Raw genomic sequence first — 22,430 nt, forward strand, 5'->3', positions numbered from 1 at the left:
TAACCATGTGTCTGATCCCGCACGGGTCCTGTGACACGTTTGTGGGCTGGCAACCAAAATGGTTTACGTTCCTCCCCCCCCCCCCCCGCCAGCCCTCGCGGGCGCAAACCCCCTTACGGTCCTTCTGACAGGTGCCCCCCAGCCTGCACGTGTGCGCCTGGCACCCGGCAGGGAACGCTCAAACCGGCTACTTCCCACCACCGCGGCGACGCGGTGTAGACACACGCCCTCTCTGCCCCCCGCCCCTGCGTGGGACCGGCTTCCGGAGGCCCTGCGTGGCTTGCTGTGCCCCGCGGCTTTAGGAAACTGTGTTAAAATCCTTCTTTCAATGGCACTAGCCTCTGTGCTGTCAGCCCGTTACCTTGATACGCGAAGGCCCCGGCACAATTCACAAGACCAGCTTTCAAGAAATTCTGTTGCTACATTTCGTCACCAGAAGTGACGGGAGTGTCACTGAAACATGGAGCCGAAACCCTCCAGGGGCCAGGGGCCGCTGACCCTGATGGGTGCGGGGAACGTATTTACGGAAGGCTGACGGGCCACGAGGCGTGTCAGGGAAGAGGTCCCTCTGAGCACAGCCTGCGGGAGATCCCTACGAATCCAGCGATCTGGAGATCGTTGGTCCGTTTCTTTTCTGTCCCTGGTGGTGGGTGTGTGACTGACACACTGGGAAATAAAAACTGATGGGCGTTAAGATATCTAGAAAACAGAGTCTTAATTAGAACCCATCCGGGGTACTTTTCGTCAGGCTTTCTTATATCACACTGAATGGAGTGTTGCGTTAATATATTCTACAGCCCGGAAGACATTTAAAAAAGGTTTCTCTTCCGGGCATGAGATATGGTACAAAAATACATTTTTTTCCCATGTACAAAAGAGAGAGGAAAGAAAGATCTGGGGAGTGGTGGGGAAGGCCAAGTACCCTGACAAGCATCCACGGGACGGAGAGAGAAAAAACAAAATCCCAAACTATTAGGGGTTAAAACTATGTGCCCAAAGCAGAAGTCAAATGTATGCATGAAAAAGCCCGAGTTGTTCAGATCTAACATCTGCGCTTTCCACCAGAATTCCAAATAATGTTCGGCCCTGAAGTGACGCTTCTTTTCAACCGAGGCTCTTTCGTTAGGAACGAGGCCATCCTTCATCGGAGGGCATGGATTCCAACGGCGCCATCTGCTTGCTGCTCACGCCCCGACGCGCCAGTGCCCAGCTGCGTGCGCCTCCCTGGATCTACCAGAAGTGAAAATGGTTTTCCTGTTGATCCCAACACAGCACGGTGCCCTTCAGGGTCCTCGGGGGAACAGAGTGGATAGCCCATCCGGACCAGTGATGGTCCAGGACTTACGAGCTTTGTGCAGAGAACGCCACTTCCGCCCTGGCCAACGGGGACGAAGCAATGCTTTAGTATCGCAACGTGTCCCACACATGAGAGCCAAATGCACAGAAGGAAGGAAGGCAAGGACGGCGTCCCCGGGGGGTATTTTTTAATACCTTGTGCTAAAATAGATTCGCCTCCAAGCATCTAACTGGCAGGGCTTCAATTCAGAAGCCACGGGCTCCCCAAATGCCCCCCAAGACACGTTTGCCCGGGTGGACCCCGGAGAACAGACATGCGTTTCAGGAAGTGAACTGAATGCAGCAAAGTTTGGGTCCCGTTATGTGCACCTTAAAAACAGGGGTTTCATGAACATTCTAAAAAACACCTGCTCCAGGTTTCCGGACACTTGCAACCAGAAATAAAAACTTCACGGAAACACCACACGGGACTTAGCAGAAGATGAGTGTTTCTCCGGAATGATGTGTGGACCACAGGGTCTTGGTTCTACCTGATCTGAAGTGTTGGGGGGGGGGTCTCTGCAAATCTGCATAGAGGGGCTCTGTGGGGGGCTGCCAGGGCACGTAGTGGGCAGAAGGATTATGGTGGCCGGGACTTCCTTTCCTTGTTAACGTGTTTCTTGGTGCTTACCTACAGGCCTGGGGGGAGGGGGGCCTCCACTGGGGCGCGTGCATCGACCCCTGATCCAGCCTCGAAAGGCGCCCCCGTCGAGGACCGCCACCGCTGTCCACCCGGGGTGTCCCTCTCTGCCCCAAGGCGCCACCTAAAATGAGGGCGCTGCAGACCTCAGACAGAAAGCACCTAACGCACGGATTGTAGAAATTTCAGGAGAAAGAATTCGGATCTTCTCCCAGGGTGTTTATCGCTGCGTATCGCTCCTGAGAGTGGCTTACAGGCAGCAGGAGACTTGAACATGTTATTAGCTGCTATCGTTTGTTTTAATTCCGAGGTCCAGGGTCGACCCACACCAGAACGACACAAATAAACACCCTTGAGAGCGAACCTTTTTCTCTACAGATCTCGCGGGCAAACGGTGACACTGGGCATCAGCCAGACAGCGAGAGCTTTGGTGCTCAGCCAGGGGGCTCTCGGCAACAAACCCCAAAGAGATTTCTTTGTCTCGTCCTTGAATTTTCTTTACAAAATGTGGAGGTAAAATACATCAAAGTTTAGAAAGGGAAAAAACAAACAAACTAACCATCTTGGGTTTTCTATGAATAACGATCTCTTCCTCCATTTAGAAATATAATTGACGGGGGCCCGGCCAGGGTCACGAGGACCCACAAGATGTCTAGTTTCCTCCCGGACCCCGGCCGCCTGCATCTGGAAACAACGACCTCGATTGGCTATGTCACCACCAACCAAAAACGACATAAAATGAAGTTCACGGTTTTGGAATACGAAAACAACCCACTGAGCCCTGCGCCGCGACGGCAAACAGCAGCGTTGGGACTTTTCATCTAAAACGTCCAATTAGCCTAGTCTTCCCCTCGATGTGAAGTTCTATTAAACTTGACTTTGATCTGCCTTTATTAAAAAACCTTACAAAAGATGTAGTAGTTCAGGGCTTGAAAAAATTAACTTTATGCACTATGCACAGATAAACTCTTCCTGTACAGCTAATATGGTTATATCCTTTGTTTTAGAAAATATGTTCCCCCCACTAATGACGCTCGGCGGGCGGTTCTACGCACAGGACCCCGTCACTCCCCCGGGAGCGCGTCCGCAGGGGCGACACGTGGCCGGAAACACCCTCGGCAAGCGCCGCTGCCCTCGCTCAGGAATGTTTTATTACGACTGCTTGGGGCTGGCTGCTCCGGCTCTTTTCCTCCTCCTCCTCCTCTGCTTGCCGAGGCGGGGCGCGGGGGGGCCCGGCCGGCCGGCTGGTTGTCACTTGCCGTTGGCGCGCTCGAGGCTCTCCAGCACTTTGTTGAGGCGGATGTTGAGCAGTCTGACCTGGCTCTCCAGGTGCTCCAGCTTCTCCTCCACGCCGGGGCCGCCGGGGCCGCCGCGCCAGCAGGAGCCCATGGGCCCGGTCATGAAGTAGACGGCCACCACGAAGCACAGGGGCAGCACGGCGCTCTCCGGCTCGCCCTCGTGCTTGTGCAGCACGTACACGCACGACATGGAGAACAGGACGACCCGCGCGATCCAGAAGAAGCGGCCGAACAGCACGTGCAGGAGGCTGGAGGTGACGCCCAGGGCCAGCGACAGGAACCAGTACGCCAGGAGCACGACGCCCACCAGCAGGAGCGCGCGGGCGGGGCTGCCGGCCACCGCGGCCGGGCTGAAGTGCTGCGGCAGGCTCGACACTGCGGAACAGAGGACAGGGGCAGCGCCGGGTCAGCGGGGCTTCTCTGCGGGGGGGGGCAGCTCACTTGAAGGCCCTGGGGGAGCTGGGGCCCCTNCTGAGCCAAAGTCGGACGCCCAACCGAGTCACCCAGGCGCCCCGATATTGAGCACCTTTTTATGTAACTGTTGGCCATTTGCTTCTTGGGGGGTTTGTACATGTTTATTTATTTTGAGAGAGAGAGCATGCACACACGAGCAGGGAGGGGCATAAAGAGGAAAGAGAGGATCCCAAGCCGCCTTCACTCTGTCAGTACAAAGCCCAACGTGGGGCTCGATCTCAAGAACCGTGAGACCGTAATCTGAGCTGAAATCAAGAGGAGGACCTGAACCGACTGAGCCACCCGGGAGCCCCATTAACTATTGGCCATCTCCATATCTTCTTTGGAAAAATGTCTGATGGGTCCTTTGTTTATATTTTAATCAGACTGTGGGTTTCTTGCTATTGAGTGTAGGAGTTCTTTATATATTTTGGTTATTAACCCCTTATCAGATATATGGTTTACAAATTATACTTTTCATTTTTTTTTAAATGTTTTATTTATTTCTAGGACAGAGAGAGAGAGACAGCATGAGCAGGGGAGGGTCAGAGAGAGAGGGAGTCACAGACTCTGAAACGGGCTCCAGGCTCCGAGCTGGCAAGTCAGCACAGAGCCCGACGCGGGGCTCGAACCCACGAACCGCGAGATCATGACCTAAGCGAAAGTCGGATGCTTAACCGACTAAGCCACCCAAGCGCCCCAATACTTTTCCTTTTTTAATGGTTTCTTCTGCTGTGCAGAAGTTTCTTGGTTTGATATTGTACTACTTGTTTATTTTTGTTTTTCGTGTCAGATCCAGAAAATCACTGCCAAGACCGATATCAAAGAGCTTTATGGAGTTTCATGGTTTCTGGCCTTACATTTAAGTCTTTCACACATCTTGAATTAATTTTTGTGAGGGGCCTAGTTTCATTCTCTTACACGTGAACATCCAATTTTCCCAGCACCATCTATTGAAGTGATGGTCTTTTCTCCATGGGGTATTCTTGGCTCCCTTGTCAAATTCTAGTTAACCACATATCATGGGTTTATTTCTAGGCTCTCAATTCTCCTCCATTGGTCTGCGTGTCTGTTTTATGCTGGCACTATACTGTTTTGGTGACTATTTTGATTACTATGGCCTTATCATACAACTTGAAATCAGGAAGTGTGGTGTGGTTTCTCTGGATTCCTTTGGCTAGTCGGGGTCTTTTGCAATTCCATATAAATTTTAGGATTTTTTTTTCATGCATCTGTAAAAAACACCCATTGGAATCTTGGTCGGAATTGCATTGAATCTGTAGATGGCTTTGGGTAAACAACAGACATTTTAACATTAATTCTTCCAGTGGGATAATTTTCCACTTATTTGTGCTGTCTCCAATTCCTTTCATCGATGTCTTACAATTTATCTTTCACCTCCTTGATTACGGTTATTCCTAAGTATTTTATTGCTTTTGATGCTATTGAAAATGGGATCATTTTATTTTTTTCAGATAAATTCATTGCTAGTGTATAAAAATACTGCTGATTTTTGTATGTTAATTTTGCACCCTGCAACTTTACTGAATTCATTGCTCGGATCTAACAGTTTTTGGGGGGAGTCTCTAGGATTTTCTAAGGATAAAAATCCTGTCATCTGCAAATAGATAATTTTACTTCTTTTCCAATTCTGATGGCTCTCATGTTTTAAGAATAAACATTCTTCTCAAAGTCACAACACCATGGGGCGCCTGGGTGGCTCTATCAGTTAAGCAACCAACATCGGCTCAGGTCATGACCTCACAGTCTGTGGGTTCGAGCCCCGCGTCAGGCTCTGTGCTGACAGCTCAGAGCCTGGAGCCTGCTTCAGATTCTGTGTCTTTCTCTCTCTCTGCCCCTCCCCCGCTCATACTCTGTGTCTCAAAAATGAATAAATGTTAAAAAAAAAAACAATGAATTTCATTATGATTCTGTACTTAGATATACCTCATACTTTCAGGCTAATTTTTCTTAAACATTTTCTTTTTTAGAATAGTCTTAAGTTTTCAGAGGGATTTTAGGTTCATAGAAAAATTAAGCAGAAGACATAAATTAATTTATTTTTATTTATTTATTTTAGAGAGAGAGATCATGTGTGTGCAGGTAGGGGGTGGAGGGGCAGAGGGAGAGGGAGAATATTAAGCAAGCTCCATGCTCAGCCTGGAGCCTGACTTACGGTTTGATCCCACGACGCTGGAATCATGACGTGAGCCAAATTCAAGAGTTGGACCCTCAGCCAACTGAGCCACTCAGACGCCTCGATATAATTAACTTTTAAACACTGTTATTATTAATTTGTTTAGAAATAAGAAAGAACCCAGGGAGGTGGGTGGGGGGATGGGCTACATAGGTCTTCAGGAGGGTACTGGTTATAATAAGCACTAGGTGTTTTAAGTGATGAATCACTAAATTCTACTCCTGAAACCAATATTACATACTATATGTTAACAAACTAGAATTTTAAAAAACTTGGAAAAAAAATAACAACAGACCCATTACGGGCTCACACAAATAATATATTTTTCGTGAATAATAACTGCTTTCCAAAACAAAACCTAAAATCCCCACGATGAACACAGCACAGCGGTTTTTCGTTTTTACAACTCTTTGTTTTTTTTTTTTAATAGCTGGGCTGTTAGGAGAGAGTTGGATCCTCAGATCTGGTTTCAAATTCACAGAAACAGAATGCCAGCCATAAACGTGGGCCACGAATGTAATTTAAATATTTCTAGGGACGCCTGGCTGGCTCAGTACATAGACTAAGTGACTCTTGATCTTAGGGCTGAGAGTTTGAGCCCTGGGTGGGGTGTAGAGATTACTTTAAAATAAAATCTTCATTTTATTTTATTTTTAAAGTTTACTTATTCATTTTGACAGAGAGAGAGAGTGAGAGAGAGAGAGAGAGAGAGAGAGCGCGTGAGCACAAGTCAGGGAGGGTCCGAGAGAAGGAGAGACAGACTCCACACCACTGGCACAGAGCCGCCCCATGTGGGGCTTGAACTCACAAACAGCAAGATCATAACCAGAGCCAAAGTCAGACGCTTAACTGACTGAGCCACCCAGGCGCCCCTAAAATACTTATTTTAAATAAATAAATGAATAAATGAGTGAATAAACAAATAAATATCTGTGGTAGCCACATTATAAGGGCAAAAAAGAAATAGGCAAAATTAACATTAAGATATTTAGCCCAACGGGGGCGCCTGGGTGGCTCAGGCGGTTAAGCGTCCGACTCTTGATTTCGGCTCAGGTCACGATCTCGCGGTTCGTGACTCTGAGCCCCGGCCTTGCGCTCTCTGCTGTCAGTGAGGAGCCTGCTTGGGATTCTCTCTCTCCCTCTCTCTCTCTGCCCCTCCCACTTGTATGTGCACTTGGCTGATCTCTCTCTCAAAATAAATGAATAAACTTAAAAAAAAAAAGGATATTTAGCTCAACATACTCAACATATTATCAACGTGGAATTGATACATTGAAGCATCCCTTGAATGTGCTGGAGAAGGGAGGACCTCACAGTTCCCCTGAGGGACCTCAGGAACCCCTCCAGGGTTCCTCAGCGCATACTTTGAGAACCACTGGACTCGCCTATATATGTCTGAAGCCACATGCCAGGTGTTACCATCAGGTTATCAAGGGGCTGAGTTAGGTGACTGATGAGGATGAGGACCCTCAGTGGGGGTGGATCTCAGACTGGGGCAGAGAATGTGAACGCAGGCACAATGACCTTACTAAAACCCACACTGCCATCCAGCAAGGGTGGTAAGAAGCAGCCTGCCTCTCCGGAGGCCCTCAAAATCCCAGCTAGAACATGAGCAACTGGACATGTGCTGCCTGTGTCCGCGTCCTGGAGCTGCCACAGCAAAGTACCACAGGCCGAGCGGCTTAGACAACAGGAACACACATATTCTCACGCAGTGTGAGGTCAGGGCCTCTCCCCCGCCTCTGGGGTGTGTGAGCGATGCCTGGCCTTCCTGACTCGTGGAAGCACCCCCCCCCATCTCCGCCTTCACCTTCACGTGGCCTGCTCCCCATGGTCACTGGGCCTGAGCTCCCCTCCCTGCGAGGTCACCAGTCATACTGGACGAGGGGCCCACCCCCACTCAGAGCCGGGGAAGATGGGCTCTGTGCACAGCCAGACACACAGGGCCCCCAGCGTGGGGAATCCATACTGAGGGGGCCCATGAGTGCGCGACGAATGACTTTTCGGAGCGGAGCCCCTTTGTAAGCCGAGGGGTGTTCGCAAGTCACTTACAGCGGGCCGGGCGCTGTTCTGATGGCTCTGCACAAATTGTCATCTGGTAGCGTTTGACACGTAGCATTTTCCACGCAGGGACTCAGGCACCCGGCGTGACTTGCTCTGCGTCCCACAGCGAGGCAGGGAGTCTGGTCTCCAGAGCCACCAGCCTCTGTGCTATCCTGACACATCTCACCCCGCGCGTGTGTGGGAAGTGGCTTCCGAGGCTTCAGAGAGAGTAGACAGCTTGATGAAGGTACGAGGCTTTAAGTCCATCCTTCCAGCTCCTTCCCAGAAGAGTGACTTCAGCCACCGGGCCTGGAGCAGGCTAAAGCCACCGTGTCCATTATGGGAGACATCAGCCACGTATGACCACTGAGCGCTTGAAACGTGGCAGGTCTGAACCGAGATGCGCTGCGCCAAATACAGGCTGGATTACAAAGGCTTAATTACTGGGGTGCCTGGGTGGCTCAGTGAGCTAAGCGTCCGACTTCGGCTCAGGTCATGATCTCACGGTTCGTGGGTTTGAGCCCCGCATTGGGCTCTGTGCTGACAGCTCAGAGCCTGGAGCCTGCTTCAGATTCTGTGTCTCCCTCTCTCTCTGACCCTCCCCTGCTCACGCTGCCTCTCTCTCTCTCTCAGAAATAAATAAAACATTAAAAAAAAATTTAAAAAAACAAAACAAAATGCTTAATTCCCCCCATAATGTCAAGACGCCTCACGAATAATTCCACACATTTATCACAAGTTGAGATGATAATATTTTGAATCTACTGGGTTAACTAAAATACCTTATTAAGTTAGTAAATTAGTCGTCAGTTTCTTTTTGCCTTTTTTAATGTGCCAACTAGAACATGTAACATCGTCTGGCATTCTCCTTCTACTGGACGGCTGTGGCTAAGGGGGCCCCACTTTAACCGGTACCCCGAGAAATCCTGGAGACAGAAACTAGAGGGCTGTGCTCATGGAAAGCCTTTGCACCAGAACATCCAACGTTGGAATACTGTTTCCCGGAACGCCTTATGCGCACTCGAACTTCTCAGCAGAAGATGCAAATCCCAAAGGCCTTTGGACGCCTTGAAGTTTATGCGCCAAATACAAGGGTAAAACAGGACGTAGAAGTTCTTTCACCTCCGGGATGTGCCGGCTGCCCTCGCCACGAACATAAGCATGAGGGGCCTGTGCGGAGTGACTCTATTCTGACCCCGTCCCGGGCAATCGGAGGCCGTCTCCACCGCAGCTTTCCTCTCCAAGCCACATGCAACTTTCTGCAATCAGGTTTGCCTCTCCAGGGCTCGTCGTTGGTCAGGGATGGAAATACCGAGAGTTTAACAGTCAGGGCAGGAGGGGACCACAGATTCTGAGCAGGATTGCACGCAGTTGCCGTATCTGCGTTATGTGTTGGCTCAGCCCGACTCCCAGGAGGGGCCCTCGCAGGTCCCTGGAGGCTGCAGGTGGCACACGGCGTCCTCCCAAAGGGCCAGGCTGCTGCCTCGGATCCCCCGCCTGAGTGGGGAGGTGCCCTGAGTTGGCCTGAGGCCTCTTACAAGTTGAACCTGGTGACTCAAGGCTGAGGACAGGCTCCCGGTGACAGGGGGACCATCGCAGGCGTGAACCGGGGAACCCCACCTCCGGGGCCGGTCTCCAGTCTGTAAGGTGGGAGTGTCAAGGGCGGCTGGGAAGGTTCCAGGAGACTCTGCATGTGCTACGGCTGCACTGCTTTCCCACAGCTGCTGTAACGAATGACCGGATGTGGGGGCCTAACGCACTGACTGGGAATGTATCGTCGGGCCAGCTGGGGGCCACAATTCCGAAATCAAGGTGTGGGCAGGGCCGTGCTCCCTGAGCGCTCAGTGGGAGTCCCTCTGCTCTTCCAGCTCCTGGGGGCTCCGGGCATCCTTGGCTTGTGGCCACGTCCCTCCAGTCTGTGCCTCCATATCCATAGGGCCATCTCCTCTCTGTCTCCGCGTCCAAACTGCCTTCCTCTTACAAGGACACCAGACATTGGATTTCGGACCCACCCTAATCCAGGATGACCCCATCTGAACTTGATCATATCTGCAAAGACTCTATTCTCAAATAAGGTCACATCCACAGGTATTGGAGGTTTTGGATACTTTGGGGGGGATGCAAGGGAACTCCCACCAGCAGCGAAGCAGTGAGGCCAAGAGTCTTCCAACTTTGGAGCCGAGATTCCAGAAGGGAGATGGGCAATAAACACACACACACACACACACACACACACGCACGCTATGGAACATTACAGCTGACAAGGGATTGTGGGTGTGAGGAAAGGGTCCCTGTACACGGGATAGTCAGGATGGACTCCCTGGAGGAGGTGTCATATACCAGAGACCCAAGGATGAGAAAGATCTGAGCAGGCAAAGGGCAGCTGAGGGCGGGGAACACCTAAAGGAAACAAACGTGTGTCCAAGAACAGGATGGAGTCCAGGGGCTGGGGGGGAGGGGGGAGGTCTGATCCTTAGAGCAGACGGTCCCCGTAGGAGCCCTGTGTCGATGCCAAGAGCGACCAAAGTCACAGGGTAGTTTTAAGGTGAGTGACTTGATCTAATGCTTTTTTTTTTTTTATTCACTCTATGCGACAAAAGAAGTAATGAACATTAAAATCGCCCCTGGCCCACAGGGGCCGTGAGGGACCGCGGAGTCGGGAAGAGGGCAGGGACGGGCTAGCGCAGCAGGCCCGAGTCCGTCTCCAGGAAGAGGTGTCGGGAAGGATTAACACAGCCCTCGGCTGGCATGTGGGGACCTGGACTTCCGGAGTGTGACACTGAGTTGTAACACGTATACATTTGGCCTTCGTCCCCGTTCCTGGCAGAGTGCCTACAACCTTTGGGTTTTCTGTGGGACGAGAGCAAAAATGGGGTCTCGATAATTCCTAACAGGGTCCTTTCAGCCACACCCGAGTCTGTGTTGACGCGGTGACTTCTGGACGGGCCCTGAGGATGGGTGCTGGGAGCGAGGAGAAGCCACCCCAAGGAGAAGGTTGGGATTTCCATCCCATCCCCTGACCTCCAGGGACAGGCCAGCGGCTGGAGGCTGAGTCAATCACCAATGGCCAATGACTCAATCGATCGTGCCCGTGTGATGGATCGTGCGATGGGGCCTCCACAAAAATTCGACAGGGGCTTCCCAGCTGGGGGGCTCAGGGAACGTCAAAGCTCCGTGTGCCTTCCTGCAGAACTCACCTGGCCATCGCCTCCCTCTGGCCGTTCCTGAGTTCTATCCTGCATAAGCTGCCCGGCTAGTAAGTCCGTGGTTTTCTGGGGTTCTGCGAGCCGCTCAGGCAAATTAATCAAACCCAAGGAGCAGGAACCTCCGATCAGGACAGTGGCTCGGTCAGAAGCACAGGTGGGCTTGCGGCTGGTGCCTGAAGATGGAGGGGCAGCCCCGCGGGGTGAGCCCTGACCCTGAGGGCTCGCTCTGACCCCACCTCCAGGTAGACGGGCTCAGAATTCAGTTAAATTCGCAGGACGCCTGGTCAGTGTCCACGGAGACTTGAGTTATTTGCTCAGTGGGGTGGAAAAAACACACGTATCGGAGGGGCCTTCCCTCCATTCCCTGATAAGGGGGGGCTCTCTGTGCCTGAACGATTTGCACAAACACTGTGGTTTAGGCCGCACACCTGCTTTCCCGCGGGGCATCGGTGCCAGGCAGAAGCTGCCTGCGTGACCAGCTGCTGAGAAACACCCTGGGCGCGGAGTGTCTAACAGTCCTGGCTGGTGGACGACGACGTCACACGCGTCACCACAAATTGCTGCTGGTGGAATCAGGGCGCCCTAGGGGCTCCCGCCGCCTGTGCCCTCTTGCTGAGGGTGCTCTGTGTCCTTGCTCCAGAATAAATCACAGCCCCGAGCGCGACAATGACGCTGAGTCCTGAGTCCCCCTAATGACTCACCGAACCAGGGGGTGGTCTTGGGGACCTCGGCACAGGCGGCTGCAGACTTCCTGGCGGAAGAGGGGGCAGCCTGGACCAGGGCCGTGGCCTTGAATTCAACCGTTCCAGTGGCCAGCTCCTGATTGGGCGCGGAGCAGCGAGTCCCACGGTGGCCCCGATCAGCAGCGACCTGGGGGCCACACGCGGCTCCTCCGGCTCTGGGAGCGCGCCGAGCTCCGTATGAAACCTCTTTGTGCCTGAATAACTGTGGGAGTTTGTGATCGGCCCCGACACCCCGGAGGCCCCACGTCCGGTCTTCGCAGTTTGCCTGGGGGCCGACGAGTCAGCCCTACCCACAAGTACCTTATCTTAAGCAGCATCTGTGAATCTCGGTTTGGATCACGCATTTCTTTATGTGACTATCATAATAATAAATGTTCACTTGCAGGGCGCCTGGGGGGCTCAGTCGGTTAAGCATCCGACTCTTGATTTCAGCTCGTCATGTTCTCACGGTTCGTGAGTTCAAGCCCCACCTTGGGCTCTGTGCTGACAGTGCAGAGCCTGCTTGGGATTCTCTCCCTCTCTCCCTCTCTCTCTGGCCCTCCCCCGCTCACACTGTCTCTGTCTCTCTGAAAATAAATTAACAAACTTTGAAAACATTTTTTTAAATGTTCATTTGTATCCTCACTGCCCCTCCTCCAAGGGGTCCCCTGTCCGACCCCTTGTGGGTACCGTGTCCACACTTTGAGAACCACTAGAATAAAACAGCACCTCAGATGAATGCCTGCCCCTCCCTCCGTCCCCACTGCCACGTACCGTCAAGTCCAAACACGTCCAAGAGATCCGTCCAAACTTTCCACAGCGTTTCAACGAACATGTCCACCCCCAGCACGAACCTTTCGGTCAGCCTGGTCAGGAACTGCGGAAACAAGAGACGGGTCACCAGCGCCGACCGGGACAGCGCCCCCCGTCTCCTGGTCCCCCGGGCCCGCTGCTTCACGCTGGGTGGGAAAGCAGAGCCGGCCGGTGGCGACAGACACAGCAGGGGTGGCCCAGCAGCCGGGGCGCAGCAGGAGCTCGGCAGGCCGGGGCGCGGGGGGAAATCCGGCCAAGCCTCCCCCTCCACAGGCCGAGCGGGAGACGGGAGGTGCCTGCAGAGCTGACCCGCGCCGCACCACTTCCCCTAGGGCCCTCTGCTCACGTCAAGCTCAAGGTCTCCTACTTTTCTCTGCCTGATTTCTCATTTTTATTTATTTGTTTGTTTGTTTTTTAATGTTTATTTTTGAGAGAGAGGGGCAGAGGGAGTGAGAGGGAGAATGAGGGGGGAGGGGCAGAGAGAGAGGGGGACACAGAATCTGAAACAGGCTCCAGGCTCCAAGCTGTCAGCACAGAGCCCGGCGCGGGGCTCGAACCCACGAATTGTGAGATCATGACCTGAGCCGAAGTCGGACGCTTAACCACCGGAGCCACCCAGGCGCCCCATGGAAACAGCTGCTTGGAAGGAAGGGACACCAGCGCTCACATTGCTGAACCTCTCTGTGCCTCAGTTTTGTCATCTGTCAAGTGGGACAAAGACAGGATTGGACGTTGGGACTAGGAGAGGCCTCCGCGTGGGGCCGGCGCACCCGGAGCCCAGGCGGCAGGACTGCTCCTGCCGCGGCGCCGACGTACTCAGGTCTCCAGGTAGGTGCTTGGGGACCGACCAGCCTTGGGACATCGTCACGCCCCAACATGACTGGTGTCACCCTGGGGAGACGACAGGCCTGTCCTGAAAACCGGGCTGGGCGGGACGGGTGGAGGGCAGAGGAGGGCCGGCCAGGCACCGGGCCGACTCGCTCCCGGCCTGGGGCCGGCGCTGTCACTTTGGCTACTGTCTCAGCGAAGGTCACGCGGGAGCCCTGCGGGGGGTGAACCGCGTGCCCCCGAATCTCCTAGCCGAAACCCTGATCCCTAGGACCTCGGGGCGTGGCTGGGATTAACGAGGCATCTTCAGAGAGACGGGAAACGTAGGACGGGGTCACCAGGCTGAGCCCCAACCCAACGGGACCCGCGTCCTTACAAGAGGAGGCGATCGGGACGCAGACACGCACAGGCAAGGACACAGGGAGAAGACAGCTGTCTGTACACCCTGGAGAGGCGCCGTGGTCTCGGTGTTCTAGTAAATTCCTACTATTGGGGCTGCGCTGCTAGGGCAGCCCCAGCCCCTAATGGGGGGGGTCACAGCACAGCCTAGAGCCTGGACGGCTTCCACCACCGGTGGGCGGACACCCCCCCAGCCAAATGTGACCGTGGACCTGCCTCCAGCGCAACGTCCACCTTCACGGCCACCGAGGCTGCTGGGGACATAAAGGGCAGCGGGGGCGGGGGCGCCTGGGGGGCTCTGTGGGCCGATCTGACCCTTGATCACGGCTCAGGTCATGGTCTCACGGTCCAGGAGACGGAGCCCCGAGTCAGGCTCTGCGCAGACAGCACGGAGCCCGCTTGGGATTCTGTCTCCCCGTCTCTCTCTGCCCCTCCCTCCCCCTCAAAATAAATAAATGAGCTTTAAAAAGAATGGCAGGAAGGTGGTAAACGGAAGCAGTGGCGAGTGGGTCCGGGGTCCATTACAGGATTCTCCCTTTGAACCTGCTGGACGACGTTGGGGATGAAAAATTAAAACAAGGGAGATTCAGGTGAAGGAATTCGGAGGCCTCAGCTGTCACTGAGGGAGGGACAAAATGACTCAAGCCTGGATTTCATTATCCCCAGAGAGGCCGGGACGTCCATCTCCCGAGGGTGTCCTGGGTCCGTCCCAATCCTCCCGCGCCCCCCTCACCCCCTGGCTCGTGCAAACCGGCTCCAAGGAAAATCAGCGACTGCGTCCTGATGAGCGGGTCAGAGAAGGGGCGGGGTTTCCGCGGTTTGAGTTTGCCCAAGCATGCAAAGAACACGCCAAAGCCAAAGACTGCACGAACAGGGGACACGGGAACGTTCGCCCAGGTCCCCGGGGGAGGCACCTCCAGCGCGTCCCGCTGTGTCACCAGTGCGGGGACACACGACCCCTGCAGCAGAATTCTTTCCAGGTACGGACGTGCGCCCCAATCTAACTGTGAGGAAACAGGCAGAACATACACACCGCGGGACATTTCACGACATGGCTGGTCTGGGGGCGCCTGGCTGGCTTGCTCGGTGGAGCGGGGGCTCTTGATCTGGGGTTGTGAGTTTGAGTCCCATGTTGGGTGTAGAGATTAGTTAAAAATAAAATCTTTAAAACAGAAAGAAGGGAAGGAAAGGAGGGAGAGAGGGAGAGAGACAGAGACAGAGAGAGGAAGGAAGGAAGGAAAGAAGGAAGGAGGAAGGAAGGAAGGGAGAGAAGAAAGAAAGAAAGAAAGAAAGAAAGAAAGAAAGAAAGAAAGAAAGAAAAGAAAAGAAGGAAAGAAAACGAACTGGTGAGATACCAGTGAGATATCACAGTGGCATCAAAACCACAGTGAGATACCATTTCAGCCTCACCCCAATGGCTTTAATCAAAAAGACAATGATGGGTGCCTGCGGGAGCTCAGTGGGTTAAGCATCTGACTCCTGATTTCGGTTTAGGTCATGATCTCATGGTTCATGAGATCGAGCCCCGCATTGGGCTCTGTTCAGCACAGAGCCTGTTCGGGATTCTCTCTCTCTGCCTCCCCCCTGCTCTCTTTCTCTCTCTCTCTCTCTCAAAAATAAATAATGGGCGCCTGGGTGGCTCAGTCTGTTAAGCATCCGACTTTGGCTCAGGTTATGATCTCCCTGTTTGTGAGTTCAAGCCTGGCGTTGGGCTCTCTGCCGACTGCTGGGAGCCTGGAGCCTGCTTCGGATTCTGTCTCCCTCTCTCTGCCCTCCCTCCCTTGTTCTTTCTGTCTCTCTCACTTTAAAAAATAAATACTAAAATTTTTTAAATAAATAAACATTTTTTTAAAAGTCCAGAATAGGGCAAGTCTAGGGAGACAGAGCACATTAGGGGCTGTCTCCGGACAGGGACAGGGGGTGAGGGCCTCAGGAGGCTCTAAAATGGGCTGTGGTGAGGGCCATGCAACTCTGAATCTACTCAAAACTACTGAACTTTCAATAAAGCTGTTACCAAAACAAGAAAAACAAAGGCAATTGGTGTGCACTATTCAAAAGCATCAATGTCAGGAAGGCGCTCCACACCCACACCCAAAAAGTGAGGGGACTTCGATAGACTAAAGGACACTAAAGAGACATCAAAACCAAATACAGTGAGCCATGTCCAATAAAGTGTTAGACTTTTTTTAAAGCTATAAAGGCAACATGAATATAGACTGTACACGACAGCTTTTACCGTACTGAGTGTAATCTGGTGTGGGGGGTACTGTGGTTCTGTAGGAGAAAGTATCGTGATGTTTGCAACTTAGTTTTTTTTATGTTTATTTATTTATTTTGAGAGAGAAGACCTGCCCATTCGAGCTGGGGAGGGGCAGAGAGAGGCTCTGACCTGGGGCTCGATCTCACAAACCACAAACCGTGAGATCATGACCTGAGCCGAAATCAAGAGCCGGATGTTTAACTGACTGAGCCTCCCGGGCACCCCTGCGACTTACTTTCAAATGGCTCTGTGAAAAGACCAGTGTGTCTGTGTGTCTGCGCGTGTGTGTGTGGTGTGTGTAAAGAAGAAGAGAGAAACCGATTTGGGGAAAATGTGGGTTCAGTGGGGGGTTTCTAGCTGTTCCTCGTTCTGGTCTTTTAACTGTTCTGTACTCCCAAAATTTTCATAATAAAAACAGGAAACATTTGGATCGTGGTGGTGTTTTCACAGGTGTGTATACACGCATCAAAATTTGTCAACTTGTACATTTTTGGACGTTTTTATCCCACTTTAAGTATACGCTGTCTATTGAGGTGTGACATCAGTCACACCTCCCTAAAGCCGCTAAGACGGGCTGGGAATAAAAGGCTGGAAAGTGTCAGAGTTATTTTGCTCAAAAAACTTGCTGGCAAACAGCGAAAAATGCCAGCGTCTCAGAAAATCAAAAACAAAAGACCAAGAGCTCAATAGACAGGCGCCTGAGTGGCTCTGTCAGTTAAGCGTCCGACTTCGGCTCAAGTCATGATCTCACGGTTCGTGGGTTCGAACCCTGCACGGGCTCTGTGCTGACAGCTCAGAGCCTGGAGCCTGCTTCAGATTCTGTGTCTCCCTCTGACCCTCCCCTGCTCTCTCTCTCTCAGAAATAAATAAAACATTTTTAAAAAAAGAAAAAGAAAGAAAAACAGAAAACCCACGAAGGGGCAGGATGTGTACGGATGCTCAGAATACTTGCCTATTCTAGGAAGGAAAATGGGAGATGGGGTCAGAGGTGGCAAGCAGATTTACTTATTTTTTTTCTTTTGAACTATTCGAAATGGCGTTGCACGTAACTACGGCCTTATTAAAAAAACAAAACAAAACATTAAGCTCCTTAAAAAAACAACTAAGAAACAAAGGAGTAATAAAAACGGCAGCTCTCAGCTTAGCATCCAGACGTTCTCACTGCGTGGGCCCAGCTGTAGCTGTTCCCTGTGCTCCCCTAGATCCACACCCCAGTGCAGCCACCTGTGACCCCGACCCCAACTTTGCCTCAGCCCTTCCCTTCCCTGCCAACCCATCTTCCCAGACCCAACTCACACCCCTTCCTCCACCCCCCTGCCCAATGCCTCCAGGCAGGGCACCAGATCCCTTTCTCCCGGCTCTCCACAGGCCTTTCTGGCATCACCATTGATGATGCGGTTTTGTTAAAACCTAGGTCCTGTGTGACAGAGCTATCTCCATCTCCCTCTGTCCCTTGTTCACTCTGCTACAGCCCTACTACGAACTGTCTCTGACCCTCACATGCCAAACCTGTTCCTACCACAGGGCCTTTGCGCACGCTGCTCCCATTGCCTGGGATGCTCTGTCCCTCCAGCTCCCTCTCTTTCAGCTCACTTCCTTGGCCACTCTATTCCAGATCATTTCCAATGCTGCGGAGGTTACAAGTGTGGGCACTCGCAGTCCCCTCCCGCTGATTCGTGGAACCGGGGGCAAGAGATTCAACCTTTCCATCGCCTTACTTTCCTCATCCGTAAAACAGGGCTGAGAACAGAGCCTCTCTCTTAGAACAGCTAAGACACACTATCATTCTGACTTATCTATGGCCTGTCCCATGAAAGGTCCTTGAGAGAGGATGCTTTGTCTGGCTTTGTCACATAGCAGGCGCGTAAGAAATTTTTGAAAATTGTTGGGGCGCCTGGGTGGCTCAGGCGGTTAAGCGTCAGACTTTGGCTCAGGGCATGATCTCACGGTTTGTGGGTTCGCGCCCCGTGTCAGGCTCTGTGCTGACAGCCATTTCAGAGCCTGGAGCTGCTTCAGATTCTGTATCTCCCTCTCTCTCTGACCCTCCCCTGCTCACCCTGTCTCTCTCTCTCTCTCTCAGAAATAAATAAAACATTAAAGAAAAAAAATTTTGAAAATTGTTGTATAATACACATAGCATAAAATTAACCTGTTGAACCATCTTAAAGTGTACGATTCACTGGCACATGGTACTTTCACCTGCTGTGCAACGTCACCTCTACCTAATTCCAAAACATTTTCTGCCCTGAAAAGAAAGAAACTCCTGATCAATGAAACAGTCTCTCTCCATCCGCACCCCCTCCCCCCCTTAGCAACCACACATCTACTTTCAGTCTCTATGGATTTGCTCGTTCTGGACCATTTCATACAAATACACTCATATAACAGGTGGCCTTTTGTGTCCGGCTTCTTTTATCTGTTTTCAAGTTTTCTCCGTGTATAATCTCTCAGTGTGTCCTTCCTTTTCATGGCTAGATAATATTCCATGCGTGGACAGGCCCCAGTTTCTTCATTCATCAGTGGACAGACATTTGGGTTGTTTCCACCCTTTGGCTAACGTGAAAATCACTCCTATGAACATTCACGTACAAGCCACTTAATCATTTTTAATTGAATGAATGAGTTTATCAGGCTTCTACCAGACAAATCCTTTTCTTCCAGAAATACCTTCTACCATGTACTAAACACTTAATCACGACCTGGTATCATACAACCTAATCGCATTCGGCCCTCCGATGTCTCCTCTGGAGCGGAGATCGGGGGAGAGGTCAAGTCAACTGGCCCAGGATCCAAAGCTAGTAACTCCAATCCATGTGTGTTGGACAGCAATGCCCACACCCCAACCCAGAACACCGCGGGTTTACTTTAGCCAAGGCCTAGCGTAGACTATGGGGTGTTTCTGTAAACACCCTCAAACCTCACAAGCCCCCAAACCGGTCTGGCAGCACAGATTGGGGGGGGGGACCAGGAAGAGTCACGAGGCAGAAAGACCCCGAAACCACTCTGCCCGGGGTTTCATTCCCGGCTCTGCCAACTCAGTTTGACTTGAAGCCACTCGCGTCACCCCTCTGTGCCTCAGTTTCCCTATCTGTAAAATGAAAACACCCACAGTACCCACTCATAGGGTTTCTCTGAGACTTAATTGAGTGACTCTATCTATGAAAGCACGTAGCACATTATAAGCAAGTAACAAATGTGTATTGGCTCTATGGAAGGCACAAACCTCAGTCACACCAGAAAAGAGCTGTGATCTCGATCCAAGAATAGCAATCTGATTTGGGTTTTAATGTCTTGTTTTGTTTTGTCTTGTTTTTTCCCTTCCATCGCAAGCACCAGAAAAATTTTTTTTTCTTTTTTTTTTAACCCTTAAAGTCCTTCCAGCAGCGCTAAACCAGTGGATTTGTGCCTCCGCCGAAACATAACTGAACAAAAGGATGTAGTTGATACAGATTCAGTCAGCACTCTGGGCCAGGAAAGCACCATAATTACAGGAAGCATTCATCATTACCACCTCATAATGCAGAGGATATATTATTATTATCCCATTTTAAAGGATAAAGAAACTGAGGCTCAAAGAAATGAAGCCACATGTGGTGCAGAGCCAACCCGCTCCTGACGTGGTAGAGCCAGAACTTGAGGTCCCGAACCCCAGGGCCAGCCTGGAGCAAAGAAATTAACAGGAGGAGCAGCAGGGGCTGTGCTCAGGGAACCACGTTATCACATCCAACTGTCTCTCACTCACTTCCCCTTTCTCGCCGGGTGAAGCCTGTGCCACCGGCTCCAGGGGGCAGAGCAGGGTGCGGCCCCAGTTCCCGCCTTCCTTCTGAGGGCTCAACACACAGGCGCCTGCGGGCTTATACTAAAGGCTCCAAAGTGAAAAAGGCTCCAAGCCAAGGGGCGGCACCCAGTAGGTGCTCAGGAGGGCTGCTGGGCCAAAGCAACAGAGACTGACTTACTCCCNGCGCCTCGCCTCCCCGCCCCCACTGAGCAGGAGGTGGCTGAAGGCGGGGGTGGAGGCGGTTGACCTTTGAAAAAAACGGTAATTGTTATTTTTAACTTTTCTGTAAAAAGGAGGCTGTGCTGGTAAAACTTGCGATGGCCTCAGCCAGGATGATGACTGCCATGATTGGAAAACCAGACACATGCATGTCCCTGAGTGTACACTGATCCCCAGTCCGTGGCCACCGTTGGCGCCGGCAAGGGCACCGGCTCACCCAGCCATTCATTCGTCCTGAAATTCTGAATTAAAGGGAAAGCGTCGGGCATGCCTCCTGCCCTTCCCGACCAACCGTATTTCAGCATCACAAAGCAGGGGAGGAGGGAAAGGTCTCTGAAGAGAAGTCCAGCTGGTAAATGAGGAGGGAGTGAAAGAATCATTTTTGCACCCCTCAGTGAAATGATGGATCCAAGCCATGGCCATCAGGAGACTGAAACCGAGAGGTGAACTTGAAAATGGAGGGGCCACGTCGTCCTGACCTGGTCGCATCAAACTCTAGAAGCAGGAAGTAGGTCCCTGCCCTACCTGGGTTGGATTCTCACCAAAACACGTTGAATCTAACCGATCTGGTCTCTAGAGCTAACCAGCAATTTACAGGAAGTGTGGGGCACGGAGGAGAAGAAAATGAGAAGAAGCGGAGGCCATCGGTCAAATCCAGAATGTGGAGCATTCTACAGGGCAAACGACACAGCTTCCTCAATAAAATGGTATACGATGTGACGGAGGATTTTTTATTTTAAAACACCCATAAGCCATAATAACCAAATGCAGTACAAGGGCCTAAAGCAAACGGTTTCCAACCATTTTTTTTGAGATAACCAGGAAAACAAAACCTTTGCCAATCGAGTGAAACATTGTATTCTATTTTTGAACTTATACTTCTTTGGATTCTTGGTGAAGCTTTCATGTATTTAGTGGCCATATATTTTAAGTTCTTATTTTTTAAGAAAACTTTTACTGAAATAGAGCATACACACAGAAAAATACCCATATCATAAGGTGCTTCTTTATGAGTTTAAACAACACATGGGGCTCCTGGGTGGCTCAGTCGGCTAAGTGTCTGACTTCAGCTCAGGTCATGGTCTGACTTCAGCTCAGGTCATGATCTCACAGTTCGGAGGCTAGAGCCCCACGTCGGGGTCTGTGCTGACAGCCAGCTCAGAGCCTGGAGGCTGTCTTTGGATTCTGTATCTCCCTTTCTCTCTGACCCTCCCCTGTTCATGCTGTCTCTATCTTTCTCTCAAAAATAAATAAAACATTTAAAAATGTTAAAAAAAATAAACAACACATGAGGTAACCGGCACCCACATGGAGAAATGGAACATCACCAGCTTCCTGGGGGAACTCACTATTTCCCCTCCAGAATTTAGGGACTTAATTTTGCCTGTTTTTGAACTTTATGTATATGGGATCATACAGTATGCTCTTTTATAATTGGTCTTCCAACCTATTTATGAGAGTCACGTTGTATATATGTCTTGTGGGGTTTTTTTTTTCCAGTTTATTATTTTGAGAGAGGGGGAGAGAGAGAGGCAGACAGAAGAGAGACAAAATCCCAAGGAGGCTCTGCACTGTCAGCACGGAGCTAGATGCGGGGCTCAAACCCACAAACCCCAAGACCATGACTTGGGCTGATGTCAAGAGTCAGATGCTTAACAAACTGAGCCACCCAGGCTCCCCTATGTCTTTTCCTTCTTGTTTTATACAACATTATATTTTCTGGAGATAATACTTTGGTATATAAAGAAACTATAAGAGAAGTTACTATTACATACTTAATTTTAACACGGACACATCTTACTTAAACATATTTAAAGGAAAAAATGCAGATCACTTTCATTGTAAGCAATAAAACCCATGAAGCTAGAGGTTTTATATGCTAATTATTCTCTCTCCTCTCCGCAATGCAATATATAATGTTATCAAGTTCATACATACACCAAATCCTCTCATGTACCACCTGTGTGTCTGTAGGGATGTATTTGCTTTTGAATTTGGGGGGAAGGAGGAAGCTTATACAATCATGCTCTTCATTTATTCATTCATTGATTATTACATTCAGGAACTACTTATTGCTTACCTACTCTGCAGCCAGATCTTGTTCTAGGTTCCTTTCTAAAATTCTAAAGTAAGGGGTTCCTGGGTGGCTCAGTCGGCTAAGCCCACGACTCTCAATCCCTGTTGAGATTCAGTTCCTGAATTTGGACTCACAGTTGGTGAGTTTGGCCCTCGCTTGGAC

General features: G+C 51.2%; 1 protein-coding gene across 1 annotated transcript; it reads right to left on the reverse strand.

Annotated features, from left to right (window-relative positions):
* Positions 1-1,447: 1,447 nt before the first annotated feature.
* Positions 1,448-19,471, reverse strand: BRI3BP (BRI3 binding protein; the record flags this gene model as incomplete). Its single annotated transcript, XM_077747943.1, has 3 exons — positions 1,448-3,648; positions 12,669-12,771; positions 19,418-19,471. Coding segments are annotated over 3 exons (579 nt in total), but the record flags the coding sequence as incomplete, so codon positions are not given.
* Positions 19,472-22,430: the final 2,959 nt, after the last annotated feature.

Source organism: Crocuta crocuta, unplaced genomic scaffold (assembly GCF_008692635.1).
Source record: "Crocuta crocuta isolate KB4526 unplaced genomic scaffold, BGI_CrCroc_1.0 scaffold29, whole genome shotgun sequence".
Lineage (NCBI taxonomy): Eukaryota > Metazoa > Chordata > Mammalia > Carnivora > Hyaenidae > Crocuta > Crocuta crocuta.